General features: G+C 38.7%; 1 protein-coding gene across 4 annotated transcripts in view; it reads left to right on the top strand.

The window, feature by feature from the left end:
* The window catches only part of LOC104334297 (kinesin-like protein KIF16B), a 156,337-nt gene that overhangs the window by 117,474 nt on the left and 21,917 nt on the right, over positions 1-16,946 (top strand). For all 4 annotated transcript variants that reach the window (XM_075413515.1, XM_075413513.1, XM_075413514.1 and 1 more), the window contains one exon: positions 6,500-6,583. In XM_075413515.1, coding sequence (XP_075269630.1) covers positions 6,500-6,583 — 84 coding nt within the window. The remainder of the gene's footprint in view (positions 1-6,499; positions 6,584-16,946) is intronic.

Raw genomic sequence — 16,946 nt, 5'->3', positions numbered from 1 at the left:
GAAAAATAGGTGACAAACTGAATATCCAGAAAATAATCCCCTGGCTATTCCCTCTTCTCAGTTAGTTGATAATGGAAAATATTGTCTTTAATTTTCCTGTCCTCTGGGGGCATCACTTACCTATAGCATACAAATCAGGGAAGCACTGTAGGGTTTACAGGATGGAGGACTACAGAATTTTTTTTTTTTTTAAAGGAGACTAAATTTAGAGTATTATTCACTCATATTTGGGAAAGCATCATTTGAACTTTAAATAGTTTAAGCTGTATTACCTGAAAACATGACTTAGGTGGTTTTTAAATTACTTCTTTGTTTTCTTTTTTAGTGGATAGCATATGTTCAAATGGTTTGTTTTTGATATCTGACTTTTTTTTTCAGAATTTATAAAGTAGCCTTTAATCTGTTCATTAACTGTTAACTTTTGCCCATTTGCCTAAGGCTCTCTTATGAAAATGTGTAGAACAGGTGGTTTATTTCAGACACAATACTTGTGAAAATACAGAAGTTAAGCCTTTTTTTTTTTTTTTTACTTTGTTGTCAAATCCTTAGATATTTAGTGCAAGTTCCTAGTGAAGAACACAGCTTTTGTCCAATTTCTTAAGAGTCTGGGAGTCTTAGTACATCTTGAGAAGTTGAGGCTTAAGTTACTTCGTTTGAACTTCAAAAACTAAAAGTAGGACAGTTTTTTCTTTCATTGCTCTGCAAAATGAAGTCAGGTGAAGCCACACTGGCTGCAAAACTGTGCCACTTCCTTGTTTTTAATTTTTCTCATCTGTGACAGATTTCTGGTACAAAGGATCAAAAGTCAGACATGCACTTTGAAAAATGAGAAACTTCAGAGTTGTAGAAGTAACATTAGAGTTAAAGAAGACTGACTTTTTAATTTAATAGTTAGCATTTCCTTAATTTTCTTTTTTCCCCTTTTCCCCCCATTTAAATATATCAAACCGTTGAAGTACAAAGAGAATTTGGGATGAAATATTAAAGATGACTCAGCCTCCATCGTCTGCACTGTTTTTCTTCTTAAAAAAAACCAAAACCTTTACCATATTGTAGGCACTAAAACAGATTTTACCCACCAGAAATAATGAGATGTTTGTCCTGTAGATTTTTGCTTCATGTTGGAAAACGGCACTTTTTTAATGTCTGGGGTGCATAACACTTCGAACAATTTCATGCTTCAGAAGTGACAAGCCTACATGACTGTATTATGTGGTATTTACTTTGGTCCGCTATATATTGAAATATCATCTGCAAAGTACGGTACAAAACTTTTTACAAACATGTTATGTTCCACTGTACTATAAAACCCCTGAAATTAATTAAATCCAGCAGGTCCCTAGCAGACTTCAATTAATACCAGTGAAGAGTCTCCAGCTGAATATAATAGAAATTAAAGGACACCCTTCAAATGTTGACAGCTTCATTTTCTAAAGGTCCTGAAATGAGAGTGCACCCTGTCCCAGGCAGAACCTTTTGTGGTATTGGAGCCTTCATTTGCACTCTCGTGGCTTCCAAAAGGCCAGTATCCAAATTTGCATCTCTTTCTGGGGCTCAGTAGCTGAAGCCTGTGAAGTTGTACAGTTTCACTTTAAAAGAGAGTGCTTCCATATAGATGATGTTAGGTGTATGCTGTTTCCAGAATTAGGTGAATCTTAAGGTCAAAGAGTTGTGTATAAGATAAAACAGGCGACTAAAAAAAGGGTCACTTACTATTCTGCCATCTACTCTAACCAGCATTCAACGCCTGCTGATAACCTTGTTAAAACCAATCTACTGGCTGAAATGTGAGAGAAGTATAGGAATCCATTAAGCTGTTTAAAATTTACTGGAATAATGCTTGTTAGATATGAAGCACCTTCCCCTTGAGGACTGGACCTAGTATGGTCTAAACTTGATCATACTAATCTCACAAATACTGTGTTATGGTAGGTAAGTATCATTTCTTACAGATAAGGTTGCTGAGACACAGACAAATAACCCCAAGTAATACAAGACCCAGAAATAAAACACAGCATTTATTATAAAGAAATTAGAGAGTAAATTGCAAATGACTGTTTGCCTCTCCCTAAGACTGCTACTGCCTAGCAACGATTGCCAGATAGGATAAACATCATTGGCTGTAAAAAGTTTAATGCTTAAAAGACTTTAGGATTACAGATATGCAGTCTTGAAGTGTCTCCGTACTATTTTAAAATATTATCTGGCTTTGCATTTTTGGTCGAAGAGTAGTCCCAGCCTTGCCTGTAGTGTGTGTATGTATGCGTGTGCACACTTATATGTATATAATGGAATTTGTATTGCAGCAATGCTATAATTACATATAGTAGGGAAATACTTTAGCAGCCAAAATAAAAATTAGAAATCTTGCACACTGCATGCAGAAGCTTCTCAGGAAATCATGCGATCTGATCTCACTCTTCCTTTCAGGCGGGGGACTGTGCCTCCTAATTTCCCCTGACAGAAAACGTATCACCTCATCAGTAACCCTAAAAATGACAAAGCATCCTCACTGAAAAAGACCAGCTGTGAAACGCTTTCACTGCCACCACAGCAAGGGGGACAGGGAGAGAAGGGATGTACTTTAGAAATTTCAGGAAAGTAGAATATTTTACCTTGCTACCGGTAGAGTCCTGCTGTTATGCCTTGCATTACCGCAAAATGTTCATCTTGTAGACAGTGTGTGACCCTTGAAGAATTCATTTGAGCTAGAGGGTACATGCCCATTTAATTCTAAAAGAGTAGTTTATACACCTGAATCTGGATACTGTGAAATTCTCTTACAGTGTTTGAGCCAAGGCAAACATCTTGATGCAAAATCTGCACCTGCAGATCTCTTACATGTTTAAGTCACAGAACAAATGCGGCTCAGTCACATGTTGTGCTGCATGCATTAACCTATAGCAGTGGTAGTCTCATCTGAAATTACTGTGCAGTTTCTTAAAGACATTCTAACACTACTAATAACAAAATTTGAATTCATTGAAATATTTGCTATTGCAATTTGGCTTAGATGAGTAAGTAAATAAACCCAAAATTCCCTTGAATCCTTGGTTTTCTGAATTGCACAAAATTACATTCAGAGTCTGTGTGTCAAATGGTACATCAGAACAGAGGATCTTTGTAGGCAATTATTGTAACATTTATCATTACTTCAGTATATTTGTGTTGTGCTCTTTCTTTTCTTTTTTTATAAAACAAAATTATGGTGAGATGAGGACATTTTCTCGTCACTCTGCGTATTTGTGTAACTCTTGCATCACCATACTTTTCTCCACACTAACGGTGTAACTTTGTAAGTCAGTGACGGAGATGAGTGGTGTATACATATATATGGACATTACCTCTGATAAATATACTAATATTGTATTTTTATATAAATATACTACAGGGGACCAGCTTTCTATTACAGTGAAATTACACAGTCACGTAGAGGACTGCATAATTTACATTGCTGCATGAATGGTTGTCGTGTTGCAAAGATAATTTTCAAGCTGCGAACTGGGTGAAAACTTGTCATGTCTGCATTAAGTGTTTGGACAGCCTGAAACTCAAGCCTGGAGAGTTTTGAATGTCTGTTTTTTTCATTTTGGTGGAGATTGGACACTTGCCATGTAGTGGAGTAGGACGCACTGGAGTAATTCAGGGTTTCCCAGAGCTGCTGAAGTGATGATGAAATCTGTGGCTGGAGGTTTTTCTGTCATCTGTTGGTCATCTGTTGTGTGACAGAAATGGTGTCCATTTTTTATGTGAGGTGAACATCTGCCAGTCATTTGACTAAAAGAGGAGCCAGAGGACCCTTGGGAAAGAGTGGGACACATAAATGTTCCAGCAGGCCCAAGGTTGTGCACCTTCTGCTGACAGCCCCATAGAGATGATGACTGCAGTAGATGACCAGTCCTTTGTAATCTACCCTGTGCAGGATGCAAAATCCTTCCAAGTTCTGTATATGTATGTATAGGTATATTCTGTACATATGTATGTGTATTACAGACTTAAGTAGTGTTATATACATGCGCCAAGTATAGCTTGGCACGTTTGCGTTCTGATCTGGATGGAGGTTTTTATTACATATAGCTCTCTAAGTCCAAAGTGTTATATTCAGATCCAGGTCTTGACCAGCAGTGAAATTATGATATTGATTTATGTATATGTTGTGATTCTAAACATTTCAGAGCCAAGTTTACTGGCTGAAGCCTTTCTCTTGCATGTCAAATTAATGACTGTAATAATGAACTTTCATTGGCTTGGTTTCAAAGATTTATGTATCGTAGTGAGTTGGGAGTTAATAAATGTTAAAACTATGTGAGTAGCTACTTTGATTTGAATGAGTTTAGCAAAACTTTAGAAAATGCAACAGTTTTTCTTCTAAAATGTATCCAGAAAGCTAATATATTGGGAAAACAACTTGCCCATCCCAAAGTTTTGTAGAATCGGTCACCAAATGCCTGTTAAAATCAAACTTAATTAGATAAAGAAATCATGCCTGATTTTAACTTAATACTTTGCTTTGACTCTACAGTATGTCTGAGGGTGTAGCAGTAGGGTGTTTCTTTTTTTTGTGCAAACTGTTTCTTAACAGACACTATTTTAGAATTCCGTAATGAAAATATTTATTAGCAAATAGATATAAAAACAATCTGGCTAGAGCCAGGAGGGGATTATGGTGGTAGTTGTTTTACCTTGCTTGTTTCTGGCAGTTACGTGATGCAGTACTATTTAATAAAACATAATTTATGCAGGGGTGAGATTTTGAAGTCCTTGAAAATACTAGCACGTGTAATCCTGTATAGGTTAAGGAGCGAGTAATGCAGTGATAGTAAGTCCCAAGGACATAATTATAGGATGGTGTTTGGTTGTGTATTGCTTGTCCTGCCAACATGAAGAAGCAGGCACACTGAGAAGAATATGGTTGGAGAAATTTGAGGAATATAAACAGGGCATGCTGGTGAGACTGATGTAGAGGAGACATCTCTTCCATCTCCTCTGGTGCCCCATGTCACTTTATATCGCTCATTTGAAGATGTCTAGGCATTTCTTTAAAATTATCCAAGTTGGAATTGAACCAGAGAATGGGAATAAATTACTTGCATTACAGAATTCCTCCGTATTTTAAAGATGCTTACATTCAATGTTAATAATGAAGTTCCTCATTTAATTCAGTATATTTCTGCTCCTTGTACCAGCCATAAATTCTCTATAGTCCTATATGTGCTGATATACTAGAAAATGATGCATCTTGTTTATTATTTCAATATCATTAAATGGCCAGGGGGATTCATGTAGGAGGCATTTTTACACAGGGCTTTCGTCTGCAAAACAGCTGTAGCAATAGCCATGTGAGGTTGCATATTTCCGTCTCGTACAGCGAGAGCGAGGAAAAAATTGTTTTTGATGTGACTTCAAATGCAGGCACAAACTATGTGGAGAGGACTTGCTTTTTTGTGCGTGGTTCCCAGCAGCAGTGGCTTAGCAGCCCAAGTTCATTGGTACTTGTTACCAGCTCTGGAGTCTTTTGTGTGTTTTCCAGATATAGCTGGCTGGAATTTATTCAACCATTTCATTTGTTGGCCTATAAGAAAGGGAGACAGTTCCCTCGCTCTCTCCCTTACCAGTGTGGCTTGCTACAGTTCCTACATGATGAAAAAGATATGAGAAGATAGCTTTGAGCGCCTCTGTGGAAGAACTTCTAGAAGGACAGATCAGAATAGTTGGTTTTAGGAGTTGTGCTGCTGCCTTGTTTTTATTTTCAGTGTGATAAATGGGATTATGCCTGTTCATGTGGATTCTCTTCAGAAATTAAAGCTATCAGTTTCCAGTGTGGACACACATTTGAATGTGATTGAGCTACAGTTGAGTTACAGCTCCAGAAGTCCTACTTCCCGTCTTAGCTGCAGTCACAGTGAAGGTGCATACTCTTAGCCTGCACATCCTGTGAAGGAAGATGTCGTGGTTAAAGGCACAATGAAAGATCCCTCAGGTTCTGCTCAGGTGTCAGCTGAAGTCCAGCAGTGCCATCTTCCACAGCGTAACTTCAGTGATAGTTCTTAGATCCAATAATCTGACATTTATGACACAACATAAGAAAAGGCAAAAAAATTACATGACAGTACAGTTGGAGACCACAGTTCTTAGAGAGTGGATGCAATCTTTTAAGATACACAGAATTCATGAAGAGAACTTTCTTACTTCTTAGTAGGTGTTATGACATCAAATTCAGTTTGCAAATTTGTAATCTTTGTGTGGGCAAATGGTGGCTAATTCCTAAATTTGCTTTCTGTCACTCATTTATGACAAAATGCATTGTTATCTTAGCAGTACTACAGACCAGATCGTAATAATGTTAGTAGAAATGTGTAATGTGGTATTTGCTAATAGCATATAGTGTAGCTCGTGAATATTTGGCATTTTCTCCTTCCCAGTTGCTTCGTAGTTTAAAAAGAATTTCTCGTTTGAGCTTGTCACTTCTGATGCCGATTCATGCTTTAATGTCTTCCAGCTTGCCACTTTAGAATTCCCTCCAAAGAAACTCTTTGGAAACAAGGATGAACGAGTGATTGCAGAACGACGGAGTCACTTAGAGGTAATGCCAACTTTTGAACATGCTTCTGCAGTGTATTTAGGTGCAATACTCTCTGCTTGACCAACAGAAAGCATTCCCATATGTCAAAGTTAAATAGCCTGCATGTAACTATGAGGTTACTTGCTGCCTCATTTAACACAGGAGATGGCAGCAATAGATTGCAAAGTAATGAAACATGCCTTAAAAAAAAAATTAATCCTAGTCTAGGAAAAGAAGCATCTCTTTAAAGATATTCCTAGGAGGTACATTTGTTAAAGGAGGCAGGGTTGTGGGTGAGTGTTCACTGTAGACAGGCGGTCTCTGTACAGGACAAGATTGAAAAAAAATTGCTACTTTAAATGCAGTTTGTTAGCTGAAGATTTACTGTTTTATCGTAGTTATTATATCCAAATATCTCGTGACAGAAGGAAGGCAATGTTTAGACATTTTTGAGCTGTATTTTGCAACCCACCTTTCTTAGTGTGTTTTTTTCTTTGAATTACTGTTAAAAATGAAGTTTATTGAGGACAAGGTTACTGAGTTTGTAAGTGTTTGGTGTTTTTTGCTTTTTCTGCAGTGCTGTGTGGATGGCATAATTTTGACTCTTATGACACATTAGGTCTTTATATTTCTGTGTTAATGCATGTGTTATTGCTGCCCAGGGGCAGGAGGTGGGGTTTTGGGAAAGAAGAAAAGGTGTGAACAAAGATTAAACTATACACCCTGTAACTATATTGTGGTCACATGGAGATTACTTGATCATGCAAGTCACTAAGAATTATGTTCTTTGTAGAGCTAAAGTGGCATTAAGTAGAGCTTTAGAGAAATTAATATAAAAGTAGATTGCTTCCAACTGGAATTTTTCTTGCATGTTTTGAATTTTTTCTACATACTTCACTTTTTCTTTGATCTACAAACAAAACATCCTCCCACTGACTTTTGATGTGAGGCTGTCTTACATGTAGCATGAAATATATTCTCTTTTTTTTTGTTTCATGTCCTCTATAGAGGGCGTAAAGGTATGGCCACATTCCAGTGTAGTACTCAATTTGCATGTTTTTGTTCCAGTAAGAAATTTTATCCCTTAAACTTTCTGACCTTTCATTGATTTGCCAACAGGTTTTACTGTTAGGTTTCTACGTGTTAAAACTGCTGTGTATAGTGATGCTTTGATCATAGCCGTATGGTACTTACAGCTCTTTATATAGCCAGTTTTTAGCTGAAAATTAAGTTGTATCTATTTTAGCAAATTTAAGTCATTAAAACTTACTACCTGTATATTTTGGAAACCTAATAATAGTATATGACCACTGTTCACATTAATAGGTTTTGCCCCGTGCCAAATAGTACACTTGGCTGTGCCACTCAGTAATCCTGACAAATCACTCAGTGTTGGAGAAACTGAAGATCCTCCATGGCTAAGGGAAAGTTAGATAAAGAGGACAAGGAGCGAAGCAAATGTTACCATCCTTGCCATGAGGAATTTGATGCAACAGGCTGGTCAGAACCCCCTTATCTCTATATCTCTAATAATGAGATTTTCTTTTCATTATATGTGTTGCAGCAGTTTGCTCTGGCTTTACCAATGGCTGGAGAGTTTCAGCTAACATAGCTGCAGCCTACTTAGTGAAGAGTGGGAGAAACCACCTGAGTAGTGATGGTTTCCAAAGTCATGTAATGCTTTGAAGGCTGAAAGCACGTGCTGAATTATACTGGGAAAGTATTTGGCAGGCAGAGAAGGTGCGAGAGTGGAAGATGGCACAGGCACCAATTCTGTTTAAAATATTGGATGTTACTGACTCATGGTTTTCAGTCTGGTATGAACCTTGAGCCCACTTCAGTGGACTAATCTGAAAGTGGTAAATGGAGGGATTGCCTCTGTTAAGGACTTGGTTTCTTGGCCTTTTGAACATAGAGCGTTTCTTGCATGGAAATTTAATCAGGTAAAAGGTGAAGGCATTAGACCTTGATAACAAGCAGAAACATGGCTTTTATTCTGTTGGTTCTCATACCTGATCCTGCACCTTGGTTTGCTGAAAACACTTTGCGAGCTCTTTCAAGCCTCCTAGGTGATGTTATAGCTGCAGTGTGATATAAAAGCTTGTTTGATTGTTTCACATGGTTAGTCAAAAGCTAATGAGCTAATACAGCATTTTTAGAAAAAGCGAAGCACAACTTCTAGGCCAACAAAAATAAGTATTCTTATCCAGTGTCTGAGCTGACTTTATTGACTAAAAATAGATGACAGCCTGACAGATCTTAGTCTTATAAGTGTTCTGAACAAATACTCTGTATTGTAAGATCATTGTTACAGCTGTCGTCTTGGTGGTAGATGACAAAGAAATTACTCTGCTCTTCCAGTTTTTACATTAGGTATTTATATTTCCTGAATAGGCTGTGACTTCACATTGTTTTTCCTTAACTTTTTGGACTGGAGTAGTACAGCTTTGGCTAGTCCAGTGCTTTTCACAGGTCATCTCTGAGCAACAGCAGTTTCTTTTTTTTTAATTTACATTTTTTTTCTTTTTCAAGTATGTACATAAGAAATTATCATTTAAACTCCAGTGTATACCTGTGTGAGGGAAAAGACAACTTAAGCCATCATTTCAGTCAAACAGCCTGATTAGAGTATTTCCTGGAATTAGCAGCTGGGTACTGAAATGGCCTTGCAGACTCTTTTCTTTACATCAAAACTAAGTTGCAAGCTCACAGTCTGATCTGGGAAAATAAAGCAGATAGACTGGGAGTCATAGTGGGAGCAAAACTATGCTTCCAATTAACTAAACATACAACAATCAGAGGGCTGGTTCTAGCGCAGATATCTAAACTGTTATTTTAATTGACTCACTTTGGCTTTAGTCAGGGAAATTCTCCTTGTGCCTAGTTATAAAAAGATTTGTCCAAAACATGCTTCGCGGGACAATTTAGGATGAGTTTGGTTTTTCCTATGCATCACTTCTCAGATTCTTGCCACAGCAGAAGTGCTGAGGACAGCAGCAGGGTTTGTGGTACAGAATCACACAGAATCACAGAATGGTAGGGGTTGGAAGGAACCTCTCCACAACCTCCCTGGGCAGCCTGTTCCAGTGCTCCATCACCCTCAGAGGGAAGAAGTTCTTCCTCATGTTCAGATGGAACTTCCTCTGCTTCAGTTTGTGCCCATTGCCCCTTGTCCTGTCGCTGGGCAGCATTGAAAAGAGTTTGGCCCCATCCTCCTGACACCCACCCTTCAGATATTTGTAAGCATATATTAGGTCCCCTCTCAGCCTTCTCTTCCTCAGGCTGAACAAGCCCAGCTCCCTCAGCCTTTCCTCGTAGGAGAGATGCTCCAGCCCCCTCATCATCTTCGTAGCCCTCCGCTGGACTCTCTCCAGTAGCTCCTCATCTTTCTTGAACTGGGGAGCCCAGAACTGGACACAGTACTCCAGATGAGGCCTCACTAGGGCAGTGCAGAGGGGAAGGATTACCTCCCTTGACCTGCTGGCCACACTCTTCTTAATGCACCCCAGGATCCCATTGGCCTTCTTGGCAGCCAGGGCACGCTGCTGGCTCTAGGTTACCCTGTCATCCCCCAGGACACCCAGGTCCCTCTCCACAGAACTGCTCTCCAGCAGGTCAGCCCCAAGCCTGTACTGATGCATGGAGTTGTTCCTGCCCAGGTGCAGGACCCTGCACTTGCCCATGTTGAACCTCATCAGGTTCCTCTCTGCCCAGCTTTCCAGCCTGTCCAGGTCATGCAGAATGGCAGCACAGCCTTCTGGTGTATCTACCACTCCTCCCAGTTTGGTGTCATCAGCAAACTTTCTGAGGGTACATTCTAACTCTTCATCCAGGTCATTGATGAAGAAGTTAAACAAGACTGGGCCCAGTACTGACCCCTGGGGGACACCACTAGTTACCAGCCTCCAACTAGACTCAGCGCCACTGGTGACACCCCTCTGAGTTCTGCCATTCAGCCAGTTCTCAATCCACCTCAAAGGTGATTGCCTTTCAAGGCAAGTAGAATCTGGGAGGCTGGCTGTAAGGTGTCATAAGTGAGATGAAATTATTTGAGTAAAAGACTCCAGAGCCCCTAATTCTGAGGACTGTGATTGAAAGTTACAATAAATGCAAAGTTTATGTAAATATTAAGTTCCTTTATTTATCCTTTTTATCCTAGCTGGTACAAATGCTTAATGATCAAAAGCTTAACAATGCCTTGTTGGTAGGAAAGCACGTTATGTGTACTATTTTTGTGTGAGATGAACCTGAGGAAAAGTCTTTGATCTCTAGTGTGATACACAATTGCAATGTAAACACTTTTGCTTTGGTGTTTGTTGGTATGATATAAAGTATTTTGACCAATATCTTACATTTCCATAGAGGTCTGGAAAATAACAAGCAAGTTTACACAAAGGCTTTGTGTATACATCTTAAGAGAAAACATCTAAATCGTATTTAAAATTACCTATCTGAAATGCCCTATTGCAATCTATTAATTTAGTATTTCATCAGGGACCTGTTGCAAGGCAAAACTCTAAATTAATTCTTCCTCATTCTAAAGACTGTAATTTCACTTCAGAGCCAACCTTGCTTGATTAAATCCCCATTGAATGAAACAGCCAAGAATTCTTTGGATTAAAGTTAATGAATAGAAGTTAGTGTGTATCTATCCTTTCATGCAATTAGAAATCAGTTGATAAGGGTGTGGAGTCCTTTTTTTAAAATGAAATCAGATTGATGTATATTCCTTTTTTTATTTTTTAAGCAAAAACTTTGCAAGGGAAATGCAGGTCCCAAGAGGTACATGATTCAGTGAATGTATCTATTCTTGTTTTAACTGCAGAATATCTTTTGGTATTCCTTGGTGAGTTGCTAGATCTGTAGATGACAGTAAAAAGTTCTCCTGAAATCCCAGCTTCTTTGGATACTGCATTACTGTATGGTATCATTCCCCTTATTATTTTTCTTCTTCTCTTAGACTTATGCTTTGTTACAATAATGAAGATTATTATTAGCCACATTTTCCCATTGTGCAGCCAGAAAAATGTGGCAGGAGTAACTCTCTAGGCTGCCATAGCAGATTGAATTGTGCTTCTTGACTCCTTGGTCAGAAGCCTGGCAGCCACGGACCCACTAGGCTACTTTCTGCTCCTGCTGTCACCAACGTGCTTAGGAAAAAAAACAACTGCTAGGCTGACAAAATCCCAACAGGTAGTTGCCTATGTCAAGATGTGTAGGAGCACATACATCTTCCTGGCTTTGTCTCTGCTCTTCTCTTTTTCATGGTACTTTGAACCTCTTTAAAAGATAGACAAGCTCAATTTATTTAAAATTAATAATGCAATTGTGCTTAACCTCCTCACGTCCTGATGTTGTCTGATGAGGTTTTCAATGACAGGTGTTAATGCAAGAGGCAGAAATATATCTTGTATGAACTGCATAATTCAGTTATGCACTCGAATCTCTAGAACTGGCTGGGGAAAGCATTGTAAGCACTGAACTGACTGAAATATTGCTGTTACCTACAGTCAAAATTAAGCTTATTTCAAGGTTCTTTAACTTGGAAGCCAAATGCTTTGTTTTGGTTTTAGTGTGTATTCTCACTGGAGTTCCTTTAGCGTTGATAATTTCTAGGGGCTCTTTTTGGTATAGGGCTCTGAAACTAGGCACTCCAACTTTCCCCTTTAAAAGTGAGATTCTACTGGTGTTTCATGGATTCAAGAATCTGGTTCTTAAGGAAAAAGTGAAATAATGGAAATAACACCTTTCCTTGAACTTGAATTCATTCTCATTATTTAAATGCATTATTAGTTTCAGAATTAACACTTGATGGCAACCAGCAAAAGAAACATCTGAAAAAAAACCCTCAAAATATTTATTGACAAATCTGGGCAAACAGAGTGTTTGAGTCTGAGATCTCATTTCGTGAAGACATGAGGGCAGAAACATTTTAATGAGATTTTAGCTGATTCATCATCTGAATATTCAGTATGAACTTCATTAATACATCCCACCAGCCTTTGTTTCACAGCCCCATCCTTTAATATGTTTAACTGAGACAACCTGCTTCATGCTAGTTACAGGTGAATTGATGTTTCTATAACAAAAAAACCTTGTAAAGTGGGGTCAGAGTTACTGTTTCTGTTTGATTTTTTCTGACTCTGATGCCAGTCACAAAGACCTTTCAAAGTTACTGATGATGTATTGGTTCAAAGTGATTGTTAAAAGGAAAGTATTTAGACTCCAGTATCAGCTTACAACAACATCCCTAATACCAAAGCTTTTTAAGAGCTTTAAAGCCAGCTGCTCACCAGCCTGGCTCTTGCAGACTGAATGTTTGCCTCTGACAGTGCAGTTGTAAATACTGTTCTTAGAAGCATCTCAGTGAGATGGACTTCAGAAAGCATTCAGAATACATTTGATAATCATTGAAAGATAGAAGGAAGCTTTGCCTTTTGTGATATGAATGCACGCCAGATATGACTGCTAGTGCAAAAGCAAACCGCTACAAATGTCAGTGTGTGATAATCCTGGAGAAGATTGTTTCATACTCATAGTCTGAACTACAGAATGTAGCATCTTGGAGTGATGGTTTTAATTTCCCACTTGAGGTATAGGAATGCAAAGGGAGTACAGAAAGAAACAGCATAGACACATCCACAAAGACAAGATAAGAGTGTGTGTGCTTGGGCCATATTGTGAAAATCAATTATGTGAAGTCCATGTCACAGATCATTTTCTAGATTAGGTATAGTCAGTCTGCACCAAGTGCCTTTCATAACCTCTAGTAACTGTTTAAAAAATTTAAAAACAAAAATAATTACTTTTCAGCAACAACACTAAAGTCTCACTTCGCCTGCAGACAGTAAGACAGTTAGCAGTTATGCATCTGAGAGCAATTTCACATGTCAGGTTCTCATCCTTCAGTGGGATGGTGCTGCCCAAGACACCTGGCTTTTCTTCTTTGAAACGGAGGCCCTCAAAGAGGAGTTGTAGCAGCTCTCAGCAGTGAAGCATTTAATCTTTTTTTGGGTTGTGCTGCTTCTCATGTGAGGCCCTGTTGGCTTCAAAAAGTCAATAAATAAAATTAATTGTACTTAGTGATTACAGTCACTAGATACAAATAAGTGGAAATTAGGTCTTTTCCTACGTCAGCGGTTGATCCCATACCGATAAAATGTTACTTTGATTAAGTACCATAGACTCTCAACCAGCCTCAGAGCAAATGCAAGATGTTAGTCTTGTAATAGTAATAGAAGATAAACATGAGCATTTAGAAGGAGTGAAAGACCGGAGTTGTTTTCTGGATGACTTAATTTTAAGCTCTGATCCAAGAGGCTACAGAATGCAAAAGGAACAGTGCGCGTAAGCAGCCTTTTGGTCTCATTTGTTCAAACTCAGTGCCTTATTCGAGATCAGGTCTGAAACCCTCTTTGCAGAGTTTGCTAGAGGTAACTTTATATAATATATATACCCCATTAGAATAATTTTGGTGTTTCTGTAGGTGTTGTCCTGGTTTCAGCTGGAACAACGTTATTTTTCTTCCCAGAACTTGCTGTGTTTCGTATTTAGTAAGAGAAGAATGTTGATAACACTGGTGGTTTTAGTTGTTGCTATGAAATCAAGGACTTTTTCCAGTTTCTGATATTCAGCTAATGAGCAAGTGTGCAGAAGCTGGGAGAGAGCATAGCCAGATAGCTAGCCAAGCTGGCCAACAGATATATTCTATATCATAGATGTCATGCAGAGTTTATGAATGGGGATTGATGGGGGGGGGGGGGGGGGGGGGGGGCAGCTATTGGCTTTTCGGTTTTCCGGGAATTTGAATCCTCTCTTTTCTGGGAGTTCGAACTTTTCGAGGTGGGTTTGTTTTTTTTTTGCAAAGTTTTGTGAAATTCTCAAAAATTAGTGAGTTTCACATCCCATGATCACTGCTCAGAGACTGGCTGTGGATCAGTTATTGGTGGTAAAAAAAAGTACTGTATATAGTTTGTTTTGCATATATGTTGTTATCATTGTTATTATCATTATTAGTAGTAGTATTAGTATTCCCTTTATTGTCTTATCAAACTGCCTTTATCTTGACCCATGAGTTTCCTCTTTTATGCTTTTCTGCTCCCCATCCTGCTGGGGGGGAAGGGGAGAGGTGAGCAAGGGGCTGTCTACTGCCTAATTGCCAGCTGCAAGATTAAACTATGACAGTGTATAACTTCAGATCCCTACCTCAAAAACTGGATCTTTTGTGATAAAATGTTTATCTCCATTAAAACTGAAGAATTACATAGAATGTGCAATTCAGAGGCCTTTTTTTTCTTTCCTTTTTAGAGATTTCAGAGTATCAGAAAATAAGGACGTATGTTTATCATGATTTAGTAAGTTCAGAATATGTGAGAGAGCATGTAGTTTGAACGCCAGTTTAGCTCCACATCCTAATGTGTTTTGCTGTCAGTTCAGAATAAATTTCCCAACAACCTCCTACAAATCAAGTTTTGAAGTTGTGTACCTTTATTGGTCTCCAGTGATGGCTCTCCACATTCAGATGTGAGCAGATGAATAAAGGGAACGGTCAACCAAGGAATCTGAGTTGAACTCAGTGCTGTCCCTTTTCAAAGCAAGCATATCAGTCATTCTGCAGCATCTGATTTCACGAAAGGAAGTAGAGGGTGATGCGTGTCAAATACGTTGGCAGCTGTTTGCCAAGCCACTCCAGCAGATGACATGCTGGCCCAGGGATGCGTGGTAATTTCAATCCTGCTGTTGTTCTTTCTGGAATAGATTGTGACAGGACTTGTTTTGACTTGTGCTCTGGAGAAAATATTGGTTTCTTTCACTAGTCAGGTCTGATTTGATCTTTTTTAGTATGTTTGTTCACTTCCAAAAGAAAACTCACACTGGTAGAGCACTTGTAAATCATAGCCCTTGCTGCCTTTTTTTTTTTCCTTCCTGCCAGCCTACAATTCAGTTTTCATTGGAGCTACTTAAAGCCAATGAATATAAGCTTTTAACATGCAGGCATTGTAAGAAATATGAAGTCCTGTAGATTTTAAATGAATTTCAGGCAGAATAAGATTGTAATTTGGGATGTAGACGGACTTCAGAAGTTAATTCAATCGATATGGCGTAATAGTAATTCAACATAATGTGCTCACACCATTAGACTTGCACAGAAAAATGCTCTAAATAGCTATAATGAATAGTTTGGATTTTTAAAACCTAGGAGAGCAGTTTCACCTTGAATCATAACTGGCATCTCTCAGAAAGCTTCTACATTACGAAAATTCAAAAAAGGTGTATAAATTCAAGTAAATTTCAGTACCACCCTAGGTAAAATTATATTTTAGTGGTACTCAAACACTTCTGGAGACTGTAGTGGTAAAATCTGCTTTCACCTGTATAGCTGTGGAGGAAACTAACCCTGATTCAAGGAATCTGCATTACGCTATGCCTAAAAACCATAGGGAAGAGTTTCCCAAGGGGCTAAAAATGTAAGTCCTGTTTTTTTGATGGAATTTAGCTGCTTCAATAGCTTGATTCTTACCAGCTTCGTTCCAGAGTGATTTAGGTACCTCTGAACGTGCCCAAAGGAGTGGTGTGTATGGTATTGCTGCTTCTCTCTCTGCTTTAAGTCCATCACAAACACAGACTGTTGCAGTCTTAGTGCCACTGCAGTGGCAAGAACACAGGTCTCTATAGTTCAGTTTTGTAGCTCCAACAAAAGCAAAGTTCTTTGCTATCACAGTAAATTTCTATTTTTATAGACCCAGCATTTATAGCCGTATTAACATTTGGGATCCATATGAGTAAATCTGTTCACAAACAAAGGAGCTACGTTACATTTTTGGTAGCAGCTTTCAATCTCATGTCCTCCTATCTAGCTCCTTAGCAAACAAGTTTGGTCTAATAACTGAAGAGTTTACATATGTGTATCACAGTCAAATATACAATGTATTTGCTAGTATATTTAAAAAAAAACAAACCCTAGCATAATTTTTCATAATTGTACTGTTTGTGCTAAGGGAAACCCATAATTACTGGTTTCTTTGGAAATGTTGTCAGTCCACTGCACAGGCAGCTGGCTCTGCAGCAAATGCACAGTTCTCCCTGAAGGCGTGCCTAACTGCTGCATCCCCAGCAGTGCTGGTTGCTGCAGTGCCAGGTTTGCTTTTCTCCATTTGCTTGCCTCCATTCCTGCAGGCAAATTCTGTCACTAAGACAGCTGGAACTTTAACAGAGGTGTGCTTCAGGAGAGCTCGTGATGTGCATGGCTGTAGAATTATATATAGAATCTGTATGTAGAATTTGGTTTGGGTGGACAAATTGATGTATGGGGTGGAGTTGAATGTAGAGTTAAAAGACATACAAACACAGGGTGAAATGATGCTGATTGGGAAGTTGTTGATTT

The sequence above is a fragment of the Opisthocomus hoazin genome, chromosome 2 (genome assembly GCF_030867145.1).
Source record: "Opisthocomus hoazin isolate bOpiHoa1 chromosome 2, bOpiHoa1.hap1, whole genome shotgun sequence".
Lineage (NCBI taxonomy): Eukaryota > Metazoa > Chordata > Aves > Opisthocomiformes > Opisthocomidae > Opisthocomus > Opisthocomus hoazin.
This window is presented reverse-complemented; position numbering and strand designations above follow the sequence as displayed.